The following is a 16,036-nucleotide window of genomic DNA, read 5'->3' as shown; positions in this document are numbered from 1 at the left end:
TAGAAATGACATGAATGTTTGTGGCACTGCTTAATAACTGTTCAATAAATACACTTTTGCTAAATTGACTTAGTTGTGATTTCCCTCTCTGCATGAAAGTTTAAAATGAGTATATATTAATGCAGTATGAAGAAGAATGTTTTAATGTAGACACATAGAATCATCATACTGCTGTGATTATATGCATCAAGTGTTCATTCAAGGCTAAGGCAAAATATCGAAATATATATCGTGTATCGTGATATTAATATCGAGATATTAAAATAAGGCCATATCGCCCAGCCCTATAGCTCGTCGAGAAATGCTGTTCTTAAACTGTTCGACAATTTGCTCAGGCAATTGTTCACAAAGTGGTGACCTTCACCCCATCCTTGTTTGTGAATGACTGAGCATTTCATGGAAGCTGCTTTGATACTTAATCATGGCACCCACCTGTTCACCTGTGGGATGTTCCAAATAAGTGTTTGATGAGCATTCCTCAACTTTCCCAATCTTTTTTGCCACTTGTGCCAGCTTTTTTGAAACCTGTTGCAGGCATCACATTCCAAATGAGCTCATATTTGCAAAAAATAAAGTTTTCCAGTTAGAACGTTAAGTATCTTGTCTTTGCAGTGTACTCAATTGAATATAGGTTGAAAAGGATTTGCAAATCATTGTATTCTGTTTTTATTTTATTATTTTTTTTTATTTTATTTTTTTTTTAGACCAGTTGATCTGCCGTTTCTTTTCTTTTCTCCTCTGCTCCCCCCTATCCCTTGTGGAGGGGGAGACACTAAGGTCCGGTGGATGGGGTGTTGGCTGTCCGGGGTCGGGACCCGGGGTGGACCACTCGCCTGTGTATCGGTTGGGAACATCTCTGCGCTGCTGACCCGTCTCCACTCGGGATGGTTTCCTGCTGACCCCACTGTGGACTGGACTCTTACTGTTATGCTGGATCCACTATGGACTGTACTCTCACAATATTATGTTAGACACACTCGACATCCATTGCTTTCGGTCTCCCCTAGAGGGGGGGGGGGTTACCCACATATGGGGTCCTCTCCAAGGTTTCTCATAGTCATTCACATCGACGTCCCACTGGGGTGAGTTTTTCCTTGCCCTTATGTGGGCTCTGTACCGAGGATGTCGTTGTGGCTTGTGCAGCCCTTTGAGACACTTGTGATTTAGGGCTATATAAATAAACATTGATTGATTGATTGATTGATATTTACTATTTACACAACGTGCCAACTTCACTGGTTTTGAGTTTTGTATAATAGGAACTAAAGTGGATATCATCAAACTATAATAATGAGGGAATCCGGATTGGTGGGTGCAGGATTAGGTCTCTGCTTTTTGCAGCTGATGTGGTCCTGATGGCTTCATCTGGCCAGGATCTTCAGCTCTCACTGGATCGGTTCGCAGCAGAGTGTGAAGCGACTGGGATGAGAATTAGCACCTCCAAGTCCGAGTCCTCGGTTCTCGCCCAGAAAAGGGTGGAGTGCCATCTCCGGGTTGGGGAAGAGATCTTTCCCCATGTGGAGGAGTTCAAGTACCTCAGAGTCTTGTTCACGAGTGAGGGAAGAGGGGATTGTGAGATCAATAGGCGGATCGGTGCGGCGTCTTCAGTAATGCGGACACTATATCGATCCGTTGTGGTGAAGAAGGAGCTGAGCCGGAAGGCAAAGCTCTCAATTTACCGGTCGATCTACATTCCCATCCTCACCTATGGTTATGAGCTTTGGGTTATGACCGAAAGGACAAGATCACGGGTACAAGCGGCCGAAAAGAGTTTCCTCCGCCGGGTGGCGGGGCTCTCTCTTAGAGATAGGGTGAGAAGCTCTGTCATCCGGTAGGAGCTCAAAGTAAAGCCGCTTTTCCTCCACATCGAGAGGAGCCAGATGAGGTGGTTCGGGCATCTGGTCAGGATGTTCAAGTTTGCACATGTTTTAATATCCACAAACCATCAGTGGATCAGGTCCATAGTCGTTGATTACCTTTACTTATGTTTGCAAAAATGTGTACATTTGTATGTAGTAGCATAACTTTAGGGTACCGTAATTTAAAAAATATTTACAGACGTCCCGCAGTACAAATTGAAGACTTTAGTGGGCTAAACAGGCCATAGTTTGGACACCCCTGCCATACACCATGAATAATAAAACCTGAAAACAAATCCCAAGAGCAACAAGAGAGTCTCACCATTGGCCCTGGTCTTGTTACACTGGTTTGTATTGCTGGTATGACAAGCCCTCATTGCCTCCAGTTGATCCTGAACCTGTTGATGTTTGCTCTCCGCCAAGATCTTGGTTTGTTGTTGGCCCTCTAGCCTTGTATGGAGTTGTTTTAGTGTCTCCTGTTCCCTGAACAACTCAAGGTATATTTCCTCTATTTGGTTCGATTCTGCCATCTCAATTGCCACCTGTAGAGGTAGTAGAAAGGGCACACACACATAAGAATTTCAGAATGAGATTTGGAATTGTATCCGAGCCTCACCATGTGGTTTAGTGCAAACAAAACGTGCACAATTTTATTTACAATGACGATCGCAAGTATAGGGTGACACAAAAAAAGCGTTCATCACCTAAACTTGAATAACTTTTAAAATAATGAATCAATTATTTTTATTTTTCAGATTTACCAAGAAGAATTAATGTTCTAAAAGTTTAGAAAATTTCAACTTCGAGATGCCATGGACTACTGAACAAAAGACATTTATAGTTGAGGCCTATTTTCGTCTGAATTCTATCCACGCGGCTCAATTGCATTTCAAAGAACGGTTTGGATGTTGTGAATTTCCTGCCCACACAATGATCTACAGATGGGTCAACAAGTTCCGAACCCATGGGACTGTTAATAACCTCAATCGTAAAGATACCAACATACAATCACACTCTGGACGACCGAAATCATCAAGGACACCACAGAACGTCGATGCAGTCAGAGACTCTGTTAAACTTTTCTCGAGATGCTATAGCCTGGCGTGAATTGAAAAATGCACCGCTGTTATTAGTCTTTTCCTGTTACTGGGACAGGATGCAAAACAAAAAAGCTCTGCTCCCGCTACCATAGTTTTGAGTAAAATTGGAGCTTTCCTGATCACTGACTGTGATCACAGCTACAGGACAGCTAGCAAACATATTCAATTTGAACTCTGCCCGGCGGGAGGCAAGGATTCGCAATAATAAGTAAAGTGAAGGAGCTGCAAGCCAGGGGCTAACTAGCTAAAACGCTAGCTCAAAGTGGTTGCCTGGCAACCCGAAGCTATACAGCGATCAGCAGAGGTGTGGACTCGAGTCACATGACTTGGACTCGAGTCAGACTCGAGTCATGAATTTGATGACTTTAGACTCGACTTGACAAAATGTAAAAAGACTTGCAACTCGACTTAGACTTTAACATCAATGACTTGTGACTTCACTTGGACTTGAGCCTTTTGAATTGACATGACTTGACATGACTTGCTACTTTCCCCAAAACCCAAAGATGAAAAAGTTATTCGGGAGCGCTCCGTATTTTTCATTGTGTACTTGTCTATCAGCGTTGCGTGTGTCAGCTGGTGTGGTCTCAGTACAACAGCCAGTCAAATTAGATCTACTTTGTTTTCATCACACAGCATTCATCCAATCAAATTGCAGGACAACCAAGGAAGAAGACATGTCCAAACCACACGCCAGTGAACAAAAAATGATACCTAAAATTTTGTTTGGGTATAAAAATTACGAGGTGGTCAACACAAAACGGTTTGCAGTATGCAACACATGCGGTTCGAAAACTACTGATGGAGAGGAAACAACTTCCAACTTCGTCCGGCATTTGAAGTTGCACAAAGAACGGTAAGTTTTGAATGAAAGATAACGTTTATTGGCTAAGTAACGTGACTTTTATTTGCTGTGTAGTTAAATCAGTGAGGCTGTAAACTCACTGCTAACGTTATAACGTTATTGCAAACACGGGAATCTGTTGCAGTTCACTACCTTATTCATACTTTTTGTTCAGTGATTTTTTTTAAGCAGGGTTACGTTAGTCAATATATGACACGTAACGTTAGACGGCGGTCAGCAGCACCGCGTATTTTAGCCACCTAAAAAAAGACAAAAATAGTAAAATAAAGGTCAGTTAAAATGTATACTATATTATGAATATGTGTACCGTTTTAGCTAGCTTTCTGACATACTGTTGGTTGTTTACCTCAGTGGTCCCCAACCACCGGGCCACGGCCCGGTACTGGTCCGTGGATCGATTGGTATCGGGCCGCAAAATAATTTTTTCTTTTTTTAATTAAATCAACATAAAAAACACAAGATACACTTACAAGTAGTGCACCAACCCAAAACAACTCTCTCCCCCCTTTTGTTCTGGGCATTGAACATGAAGACTCTTCCTTCACTGTTCCGAGTGGCCATGAGAGTCTTGGCAGTGCCTGCCTCCAGTGCTCCAGTGGAGCGAGTTTTCAGCCATGGTGGCATCATACTACGCCCCCATCGTGCACAAATGACTGACAGACTCTTGGCTAATTTGGTCTTTTGCAAATGCAATGCAGCATAGGGCCCTGACATATAAAAAGTACAACTTTTTTGTTATGTTCACGTATATGTCATGTTTTTTCAATGTTAACACTTTTGTACAAATAATACATTTGCACTTTATTTTTCAATGTGTTTGTTCTGTAAAGGAATGAGTTAATGTTTAAAATGACTGGTTAATAGTGCTATTATAAAGTGCAATGTCAGCACAATTTTCTTTCCTGCAATTTAAAATGCACTTGTTTTAATAAATAAATACAGCATTTGAAAAGCATACACAATCTGTGTTAATATATTAGTCTGTGGTTAAAAGGACTCGAAAGGACTCGAAACTCAAAATGCAGGACTTAGGACTTGACTTGAGACTTTCCAGTCTTGACTTTGGACTTGACTCGGGGCTTGCCTGTCTTGACTCGGGACTTGACTCGGACTTGAGGGCAAAGACTTGAGACTTACTTGTGACTTGCAAAACAATGACTTGGTCCCACCTCTGGCGATCAGGCTGTGATAGTTTCTTCAAATTAGTAGGCAGGCTGACACAGCTCTGACGATGTTTGTTGAAATAAACAAGTTAGAATTTGTTGCTAGCCATCAAAGCTTACAACGACAACGGCTTTCAGTTGGCTGCTTAGCAACTATGAAATGCATGCTACGGAACAAAACTCCAAGCCCGAACGAAACGCCTGGACTCACATATTGAATTTCAAGAAACAGATAACCCGAATATATGAACGTTGGTGCAAGCAATAGAAATCTTCAAGTAAGGTCTAACAATCACATATAAAAGGTCAACAATTAGATATCAGAGGGTTACAATCAATTATAGAAATTCTACAAGCACAGAATAACAGAGAGAGAAAGGAGTTTCGTGATGATATTGGGAACTCCTTCTTCTCCCAAGAGTCTGTCGTGTGTCCAGCAACAACCGCTCCGTCAAGACAGGCAGATTCCCCCAAACCCAAGATCTTGTCAATGTTGTTGAGAGTCCAGTTAATTAGTTCCATTGTTTAGATATGGAGAGCAGTGCAAAAAGAGGCAACAAGAAAGTTAAGACAAGACAAGACAAAGAAGCAAGCAGGAGAGATAAGGGAGAGGGAAGAGGAGCGTCCACCCTCGATGAGTGCCAGAGAGGAAGCAAGGGAAAATTCAGGGAACTTGGATTAAGGCAACCTTCACTGAAATTATTGAACGAGTAATTTTCTTATCTAGTTACTTTAACATTGACCTCTTGAACCCTCATCAGCAAAAGAGAATTGATGACTTCATAGATACAATGCTTAGCATGAGTTTACATCCTAAAATCACAAGTCCAAGCAGAATCACAGAACACTGTGCTACACTTTTCGATAATATTTTTACTAAAAACTTTGAAAATAATACCATAATTGGTCTGCTAACAACCAACATCAGTGATCATCTACAAGAAGAGGAATGTGGATGACAAAAACACACTTTGAGGACTATGCACAGAGAAAAGTATGATTGCTTTAAAGAATGATCTGAGAGAACAACGCTGGGAAAATGTCTCCAGTGAAAATTATGTAGATGATGCATATGCTATTTTTTTTTAATACTGCTTCATGACAAACAATGTCCATGGAAACAATTCACTAAGAAGCAAAAGAAGACCACAGATTAGAAAAGGGACTGAACAATGCTTGTTATAAAAAAATATATAATTTTATAGAACATTTATAACAATGTTCTAGAGACAGAACATGAGCACAAAACATACAAGAACAGGCTAACCAGCATCTAATGAACATGTAGGAAAGAATATTACAGTCAATTAGGCAGGAACAAAAACAACACAAGAGCAACATTGGGGCATCCTAAATAGCGTCATTAAAAATGGCCCTAAGAAAGATTACCCTCAACACTAATACTTAACAACACTAGCAACAGATCTGTCTTTAATTATATGTAAACATGTTTACCTTTTTTTAAAAATCCATCCATCAAAATGACTTGATTACTGACCGTATAACAACCTGCAACGCCTTTCAAGTACCGTATTTTCCGGACTATAAGGCGCACTTAAAATCCTTTTTTTTCTCCTCAAAACTCGACAGTGCACCTTATAACCCGATACGCCTAATGTAAGGAATACGTTTGGTTGACCTTACCCACTTCTAAGCTATTTTATTTGGTACATGGTGAAATGATAAGTGTGACCAGTAGATGGCAGTCAAACGTAAGAGATAAGTGTAGGCTGCACTATGATGGCAATATGACTCAAGTAAACAACACCAACATTTTATATGTTGTATTGAAAATATAGAACATTAAACACGGCGCTCAAAAATCTATCAAAATGTTTTAGTACGACTTTGGCAAGCTATGAAGCCGCATTGCTTGATGTGCATCAACATAGGAGTATTATTATGGTGTGTGTATAAGGTAAGACATATTCTCTGGGGTTATGTTTTGCAATATTATGCAAAAGCAAGTCTTCATACCATCTGGTACCTGCTGATCTGTATTTGGGATCTGCATAAATCCTGAAAAATTCAGCGCGTCCGCCTTTGTAGTCCATGGCTACACCGTAGTCGATAAGCTTCTTCTTTTTCTCTATCAACTTGTTTTGGGACATTCATCCTCCGCTGTTGCCATTTCTAATTTAAAGTAGTGTAAAGTTCTTACTTATATATGTCAGTAAACTCGCCAAGCGCTAAAACATACCGGTGTAGTGAGTTTGTATAATTCACCCAAGGAACTTTAGTTTTTGAGAGTTCCGGTCGGACGGTTTTTCACGGGACACATTTCTGGTGTTGTTGTTTCCGGATGAGGAGATGCTGCTCCGTTATTGATTTAAGTAAAGTCTGAAAGGCAGAACAGTTAGCTCCATATTTTTGACACTTCTTCCACTCCCGTCCTTGCACGCTACACCGCTACAACAAAGATGACGGGGAGAAGACGCTGCTGAAGGTAAGCCACGTAAATAAGACCACCCACAAAACGGCGCATAATGAATCGACTGTCAGAAAGCGGCTTGAAGATGATCTGTAAAACATCATCTATGCAACATTTTGACCAAAGAACCACCATCACATGTTATGTAGACCACAAGGAAGTGTTTTCCATTCAGAAAATAATAATAATAATAATAATAATATGACACATTTAATGCGCCCTATAATCCGGTGCGCCTTATTTATGACAAAAGATAAAAAATAGACCATTCATCAGTAATGCGCCTTATAAATCGGTGCGCCCTATGGTCCGGAAAATACGGTAACTATCCGGTAAAGGAGCATGTGCGGTCAAAGTAAATTGCACGATTAAGCTCCATAAATAAATTATTATAGCAGTATTTGTTGGTGGTTAATCACATGTGTTAACTCTTTAAATCAGACAGCCCTACTTTAAATGTATTGTTTAAAATACTTTTAATGAGACTATTTCAATATCAATTTATGATGATGTCACATTCAATATTGATAAATTGGTGCTGAACATTTTTATTTCCTCTCAGGGATTAATCAAGTGTTTCTTATTCTGATTATTATTGACCATAAACATGCAGCCCCAATCTAACCTCTTCCTTTATATCCAGTATGAGCCTCTCCAGTTCCTTCATGAGTTGATTCTTTAGTGCAGCTTGCTTCTCTGTGACGAGAGGCTGTCAACAGATGAACACATGAATTCAGAACAATGCTGGTGTGAAAGAAAACCAAATATTAAAAATATTATTAATTGTGAAGGAGCCACAACACACATGTTCAGCATCAAGAATAAGGAGTTCCATCTCATCCTCCTCCATCAGTTGATTGTCTTCATCCATGTCTTCTGACGGGTCTAAAAAGTGGGCTGGTAGCAGAACATGGGAAATATTTTGCTGCTCTAAAACTCCAAAAATTTCTAAATACAAAACCTTTGTCACTGACAGTATATGTTAACGTACTGTTTTAGAGTACATCGTTTTGCTTTGTAATGAGTACCAACAATGGTAAACATACCAGAATGTCTCATTAATGCAGACTCTTCCTCACTGTTTTCATCAGCCTGAGATCTGAGGCAAGGTTCTGATGTTGTAACATCCTGTGTTAAAAATAATGATCAGATGAGTACTGATTATTAGTTTGATGCCATTATATACACAAACCCCAAAACCAGTAAATAAAAACAGAATCCAATGATTAGCAAATGCTTTACAACTTATATTCAATTGAATAGACTGCAAAGAAAATATATTTAACGTTCAAACTGGAAAGCTTTGTTATTTTTTTGCAAATATTAGCTCATTTGGAATTTGATGCCTGCAACATGTTTCAAAAAAGCTGGCACAAGTGGCAAAAAAGACTGAGAATGTTGAGGAATGCTCATCAAACACTTATTTGAACATCCCACTGGTGAACAGGCTAATTGGGAACATGTGGGTGCAATGATTGGGTATAAAATCAGCTTCCATGAAATGCTCAGTCATTCACAAAAAAGGATGGGGCGAGGGTCACCACTTTGTCAACAAATGCGTGAGCAAATTGTCCAACAGTTTAAGTACAACATTTCTCAACCAGCTATTGCAAGGAATTTAGGGATTTCACCATCTACGGTCTGTAATATCATCAAAAATTATATTACGGACCTTCGATCCCTCAGGCGGTAACTGCATGAAAAAGCGACATCAGTGTTTAAAGTATTTCACCATATGGGCTCAGGAACACTTCAGAAAACCACTATCAGTAACTACAGTTTGTCGCTACATCTGTAAGTGCAAGTTAAAACTCTGCTGTGCAAAGCGAAGCCATTTATCAACACCCAGAAACGCCGCCGGCTTCGCTGGGCCTGAGCTCATCGAAATTGGACTGATGCAAAGTGGAAAAGTGTTTTGTGGTCTGACGAGTCAAAATTTCAAATAGTTTTTCGAAACTGTGGACGTTGTGTCCTCCGAAACAAAGAGGAAAAGCACCATTCGGATTGTTATAGTTGCAAAGTTGAAAAGCCAGCATCTGTGATGGTATGGGGGTGTATTAGTGCCCAAGGCATGGATAACTTACACATCTGTGAAGGCACCATTAATGCTGAAAGGTACATACAGGTTTTGGAGCAACATATGTTGTCATTCAAGCAACGTTATCATGGACGCCCCTACTTACTTCAGCAAGACAATGCCAAGCCACGTGTTACAACAGCGTGGCTTCATAGTAAAAGAGTGTGGGTACTAGACTGGCCTGCCTGTAGTCCAGACCTGTCTTCCATTGAAAATGTGTGGCGCATTATGAAGCCTAAAATACCACAACGGAGACTCCGGACTGTTGAACAACTTAAGCTGTACATCAAGCAAGAATGGGAAAGAATTCCACCTGAAAAGCTTCAGAAATTGGTCTCCTCAGTTCCCAAACATTTACAGAGTGTTGTTAAAAGGAAAGGCCATGTAACACAGTGGTAAAAATACCCCTGTGCCAACTTTTTTGCAATGTGTTGCTGCAGGGCCGGCCCGTGGCATAGGCCGTATAGGCAAATGCTAAGGGCGCCGTCCATCAGGGGGCGCCACGCCAGTGCCACAAATGTTGGAGAAAAAAAAAAAAGACAAAAAAAGTTGGTACTATTATTTCTAAATACAAAAAATAATCCCACGTTAATTAAAATGCAAAGTAAAGCCTATTTAATAGATAATAATTGTTACAACATTCTCTCCCCCCCCCCGTACTGTGCGCCCCCTCCCTTCCCGTATCATGACTCTTTTTGGACGTCACCACATCAAAAAATCAACACAAGATGTCAAAACGGCCAAAACTGTCAGGTGCCCAGGGAAGAAAAAAGAGAAAAGAAGAGGAGAAATGAGAAAAGACAGAGGTAGCAGGTAGGTAATGTTAGCCTACATGAAATTATTTGTCTGTTACAGAATGTTTTAGCATTAAGCTAATGTTACATGATTCGGCAATTGCTATAGTTCCGTTTTAACGTCGGGTTAATATTGTGGAGGGGGCTAAATTGTTATGGAAAATAATAATGTAACGTTAGGTAATTACAGTACTCCCACCTTACATTCCTCAGGGACATTTGTATTAGATCTTTTAAGCAGGTGTTTTTTGTTTACATTGTTATTGCCTTCTGGTTAGCTAATGTTTGCCCTGCAGGTAATAGTCACTTTTCCACCCCTTTATATATTAGGTTTAGTTGTAAGTAAAAAAAAAAAAGGTCAAAGACAAAGCTATTCGGGTTCTTGTGAGTATATACTAGTGATGGGTCCGGCAACACCGATGCATCGGCGCATGCGTCGAGCTCATAGAGCGAAACCCTGTGTCGGTGCGCGTACCGCTTTTAGAAAGTCACGTGACCGATCATGAGCTGTGTTGGTCACGTGACCGATACGCGAACTGTGTCGCACTGACGCCTCCTCTGTGCCCTGTGAGCGGCTCTTTTGTACAGCCGGAGAAATAATAACTAAGAGAAATCGTCTAAAATGTAATACGTTGGACAAACTTTTTTTTTAATTTTTTTTTTTTAATAAAAATGTGTAAAAAAATAAAATAAAATAAATTCCCAGTCCACAATCATCCACAACACGTTCTCTTAGATTTCCATGTTATGATACATGTTCACATTATTTATTGACTGTATCTAAAAAAGATAAAAATATATTTTTATTTAAATGAAGATATGAAATAATACTAAATGAAATACAATGACTTGGTTTATATTATTGTATATACTAGGGCAGGGGTCACCAACGCGGTGCCCGCGGTCACCAGGTAGCCCATAAGGACCAGATCAGTCGCCCGCTGGCCTGTTCTAAAAATAGCTCAAAGAGCAGCACTTACCAGTGAGCTGCCTCTATTTTTTTAATTTTATTTATTTACTAGCAAGCTGGTCTCGCTTTGCTCGACATTTTTAATTCTAAAAGAGACAAAAATAGAATTTGAAAATCCAGGAAAATATTTTAAAGACTTGGTCTTCACGTGGAAAAAGCGGTAGAAAATGGATGGATGGATGGGTCTTCACTTGTTTAAATAAATTCATTTATTTTTTTTACTTTGCTTCTTATTACTTTTAGAAATACAATTTTAGAGAAAAAATACAACCTTAAAAATGATTTTAGGATTTGTAAACAAATATACCTTTTTACCTTTTAAATGTCTTCCTCTTCTTTCCTGACAATTTAAATCAATGTTCAAGTAAATTTATTTATTTTTTTATTGTAAAGAATAATAAATATTTTAGCTTCTGGTTTTTCGACGAAGAATATTTGTGAAATATTTCTTCAAACTTACTATGATTAAAATTTAAAAAAATTATTCTGGCAAATCCAGAAAATCTGTAGAATCAAATTAAAATCTTATTTCAAAGTATTTTGAATTTCTTTTAAAATTTTTGTTCTGGAAAATCTAGAAGAAATACTGATTTGTCTTTGTTAGAAATATAGCTTGGTCCAATTTGTTAAATATTCTAACAAAGTGCAGATTGGATTTTAACCAATTTAAAACATGTCATCAAAATTCTAAAATGTATCTTAATCAGGAAAAAATTACTAAGGATGTTCCATAAATTATTTTTTTAATTTTTTCAAAAAGATTCAAATTAGCTAGTTTTTCTCTTCTTTTTGTCGGTTAAATTTTGAATTTCAAAGAGTCGAAATTGAAGATAAACTATGTTTCAAAATTTTATTTTAATTTTTTTCGTGTTTTCTCCTCTTTTAAACCGTTCAATTAAGTGTTTTTTTTTCATCATTTATTCTTTACAAAAAACCTTCCGTAAAAGGAAAAAAAAAATGTACGACGGAATGACAGACAGAAATACCCATTTTTTTTTTTATATATATAAATTTATTTATCTAGCTATTCTTGTTTAAATCACACTTACGTGTAACTTACAAATGACAATATATTTATTTATTTAAGTGTGTATCAAACTGGTAGCCCTTCGCATTAATCAGTACCCAAGAAGTAGTTTTTGGTTTCAAATAGGTTGGTGACCCCTGTACTAGGGCATCAAATCAGTGTCAGTCGAGTCGGTCCACAGGTTGCCTGTAGGGATTTTTAATGTCCAGCAGATGTCAGTATTTAGTGACACAGTATCGACACAGTATCAATACAGTTTTGCAATGTGTCGAAGCGCTTCATGACGCCTCATCAACCCATCACTAGTATATACACTTCACTGCCGATGTGGGGGGACGCCACCTAAAATCTTGCCTAGGGCGCCAGATTGGTTAGGGCCGGGCCTGGGTTGCTGCCATTAAATTCTAAGTTAATGATTATTTTAAAAAAAAGAAAAAAAAATTCTTAGTTCGAACATTAAAATCTTGTCTTTGCAGTCTATTCAATTGAATATAAATTGAAAAAGGGATTTGCAAATCATTATATTCTGTTTTTATTTACCAACTTCACTGGTTTGGGGTTTTGTAAAAATAACGGTTAATTGACACATTTACCTGTGGAAGGGAAACATTTTCTTCACAGTGTTTCGAAGCTTCGTGCTCGTGTCCGTCCTGCTGCTCCATTCTGAGCCGACCTGTTAACAACACAGGTTAGTATTGTTCACATCTATGGAGAATTGGCCGTTGTGTGGAATTAGTAAGTGCCGTCGGCTAAGACCGAGCAGTCAACATTTAACAAAGCGACATATTACTTCCGAGAGAGTGTGGCTTTATTTGCATCACAGCGTCATGACGGCGTGAAACACAAGGGTTGCTAGGGAACCACAATAGAAACCGCCGACGGACGTAACTTCCGCTTATGTGCTGGTTTCCTTATTTCCGCGATGTAATGTTAATCATTTTGGTAACTAAATACACTACTAGTAGATATGTCGGAGGTACAGGCGTCGTGCGAGATTATGTATCCCTGAAATAATTTGTATCCCCTAACGCGAGAGCGCGCATGGGGGGCGGAGCTCTGTGCCTTGTTCAGACAGCCGCAGCACTTCCGTGTTATGGGCGAGGGCGGACCTACGTCACTTCCGCCCTCCAATCCCCTAGCAACGCAGTCGCCATATTGAATTCGTTGAAAACAAACCAGCTCACAGCGAACACAGCATTGACAGAAAAGGCATTTAACGAGGTTTCACGGCATTTTAAACTGTTCTAAATGGCGTATGATTATGTAAATAGTCTTTCCAGTGAGGCTAGGTTAAGATACGAGTTAAAATGTTCTGTAGTTGGATTAAACGACTGCCCTTACCGCCTTCCAGCAGATGCGTGGACTGATAATCCTACACAATGGCCGGACATTAGAGATGCGCGGTTTGCGGACACAACCGCGGATTCGGCGGATTATCCGCGGATCGGGCGGATGAAATTTAAATAAATAAGATTTTATCCGCGCCGCGGGTCGGGTCGGGCGGATTAATGAGATATTTTTTTTTTTTTTTTTTTTTTTTTGCGGGTGGCAGATAAACCAATTCGGAAATATATATACATAGTTAAATGTTGTTACCCACATACGAAAAACAGGCAATTATTTATCAGCAGGCACCTGCAGCAGCCACATCAGAAGAAGAAAAAAAAAAATGGCAACACCGGCAGCAAACGTGGTACGCGACAAACTAAAAAAGGGAATACTAAAGACCAGGGGAAAAAAAGGCCAGAAAAGTTCAGCGTGGACTCGCGACGCTGTGTACGTCTACGACTGTCATAAAACCGGGACATCGAACATGGTGCATATGGTGCGAACAAAGGACTTCTTTCATTTAAGGTTTGTGATAAACCATCAAACTCATTCGTTAAAAGGACTCTATAGTAATATAAAGCGAATTTTTCTGGACATTATCATGCAAGAAAAGTTTATTTTTGGGACCGCGATCACCGCGTAAAGATTTTTAAAGGTTGCATTACAAACATTTAACTGTCCCATGTGATCAGCCAGTGCGATTGGAAGTCCATGCTCAATTATTGCCTCCGTAAATAAAACTTCGGCATTTATCACATCCAAAGAATCTGTTTGGGCGACGAAAAACGTTGAAAGTTTTCCACTTGTATCGCTAGCAACGGCATTAGACTTGTGTTTTTTTGTCCCAAAGAGGTCTTTTACATCGCTAATTCCTCCGTGTCCGATCGAAAAATCTTGTCTGCACAAGGTGCAATTCGCGTAGTTTTCACCCTTTTTTTTTTTAATTAATGAAAAACCGTATTTTTTATCACTGCACCCGTAACCCGGAATAGGTTGATGAAAACCGTACGAATTACGGGAAAACCGGAGTAGTTGGCAGGTGCCTCACTAATGCCTTGCATCGTCTACATTAGATATAACGGGCGGGTGCGGGCGGATGGCGGGCGGATGCAGTTCTATTCAAACGTTACATCGGGTGGATGGCGGATGGTTGACGACTTTCTGATGCGGTTGCGGATGAAATATTTGCTTATCCGCGCATCTCTACCGGACATGGAATTTGGAAATCTTTATGTCTACCTCACAAGCGCACCAGGTCGGTTGTTAGCTTCGGTTGTTATATAACGAATAAATCACATAAAAATGGTTAAATCACCCAAGCTATGTTGATAAATGATAATAAGGATGACAAGGTGGCTACCAGTATCTGTATATTTATTATATCTGTAGAGAGCTCATTCAAATTCAGTTCAGTATTATGATTTATTATTTGCTGAATTACTGGAAATAGCCTTTATACCGGATGTTATTGTTGTGCAACAACAACAACTTCAGCTGTCGAACGTTATTCAGTAAAAATTCAATGGGTTCAACATTAGCATGGACCAAGTTGTGGTTAAGAAGGTGGATTTTTGTTCCTTATATTTACCAGAAACGAAGTGATCCGAACACACGACCGGGGATTTTGGGGGTCTCCAGTGAGAACCGTCCTCGTTTTCCCGGTGTAAAGCTGCGAGCCATTTGTCTCGTCTCTGTGGGCTTTTAGCACGCTTTGGCAGAACAAAATACGACCTTTGTTTTCCCTGTTTCCAGTTGTGGTTTGCACAACCAAAAACAACACAGTTTTTTGGCATTTTGGAGGCAGAATGACGGGTTTAATCAGCGCAGGTCGACAGGTTAAAGAGTAATGGCGACGGTTTGTTTTCAACGCCAGTCAGGTTGCTATGGCTCGAAGAACCCGTATGTAGCTCAGTTGCCCGGATGTCGGCCCTGCCCCATTAGCGATGTTTTTTTAGTTTTTTTATAAACCTTTATTTATAGTATGCAATATTTACATACAATCAAGAAATAATAATAATCAAAACATGTACAGAAACAGTACAAAACCGCGCCAGTGGGTTGTAGACTCAAAGTAAATAAAATAGAATGCAAAATATACAGGACTGTCTCAGAAAATTAGAATATTGTGATAAAGTTCTTTATTTTCTGTAATGCAATTAAAAAAAAAAGAGAAAAAGTCATACATTCTGGATTCATTACACATCAACTGAAATATTGCAAGCCTTTTATTATTTTAATATTGCTGATTATGCCATACAGCATATGGGAATCAGCACCTCCAAGTCCGAGTCCATGGTTCTCTCCCGGAAAAGGGTGGAGTGCCATCTCCGGGTTGGGGAGGAGATCTTGCCCCAAGTGGAGGAGTTCAAGTACCTCGGAGTCTTGTTCACGAGTGGGGGAAGAGTGGATCGTGAGATCGAC

The 16,036-nt window shown here is 39.5% G+C and overlaps 1 protein-coding gene across 1 annotated transcript in view; it reads right to left on the bottom strand.

The window, feature by feature from the left end:
* LOC133624476 (coiled-coil domain-containing protein 40-like) overlaps window positions 1–15,545 on the bottom strand; it is a 41,004-nt gene extending 25,459 nt beyond the window's left edge. Inside the window, exons 1-6 of the mRNA XM_061988053.2 lie at window positions 15,204–15,545; window positions 12,880–12,959; window positions 8,465–8,546; window positions 8,224–8,315; window positions 8,044–8,127; window positions 2,182–2,401 (exon numbers count right to left, since the gene is read on the bottom strand). Of these exons, the coding sequence (XP_061844037.2) occupies window positions 2,182–2,401; window positions 8,044–8,127; window positions 8,224–8,315; window positions 8,465–8,546; window positions 12,880–12,959; window positions 15,204–15,408 (763 nt within the window). The 5' untranslated portion in view covers window positions 15,409–15,545. The remainder of the gene's footprint in view (window positions 1–2,181; window positions 2,402–8,043; window positions 8,128–8,223; window positions 8,316–8,464; window positions 8,547–12,879; window positions 12,960–15,203) is intronic.
* Between the last annotated feature and the right edge of the window lie 491 nt (window positions 15,546–16,036).

This window comes from Nerophis lumbriciformis, linkage group LG27 (genome assembly GCF_033978685.3).
Source record: "Nerophis lumbriciformis linkage group LG27, RoL_Nlum_v2.1, whole genome shotgun sequence".
In the NCBI taxonomy this organism is placed as follows: domain Eukaryota; kingdom Metazoa; phylum Chordata; class Actinopteri; order Syngnathiformes; family Syngnathidae; genus Nerophis; species Nerophis lumbriciformis.
Note: the sequence above shows the minus strand (reverse complement) of the source record. Positions and strands in the feature narration are given on the sequence as shown.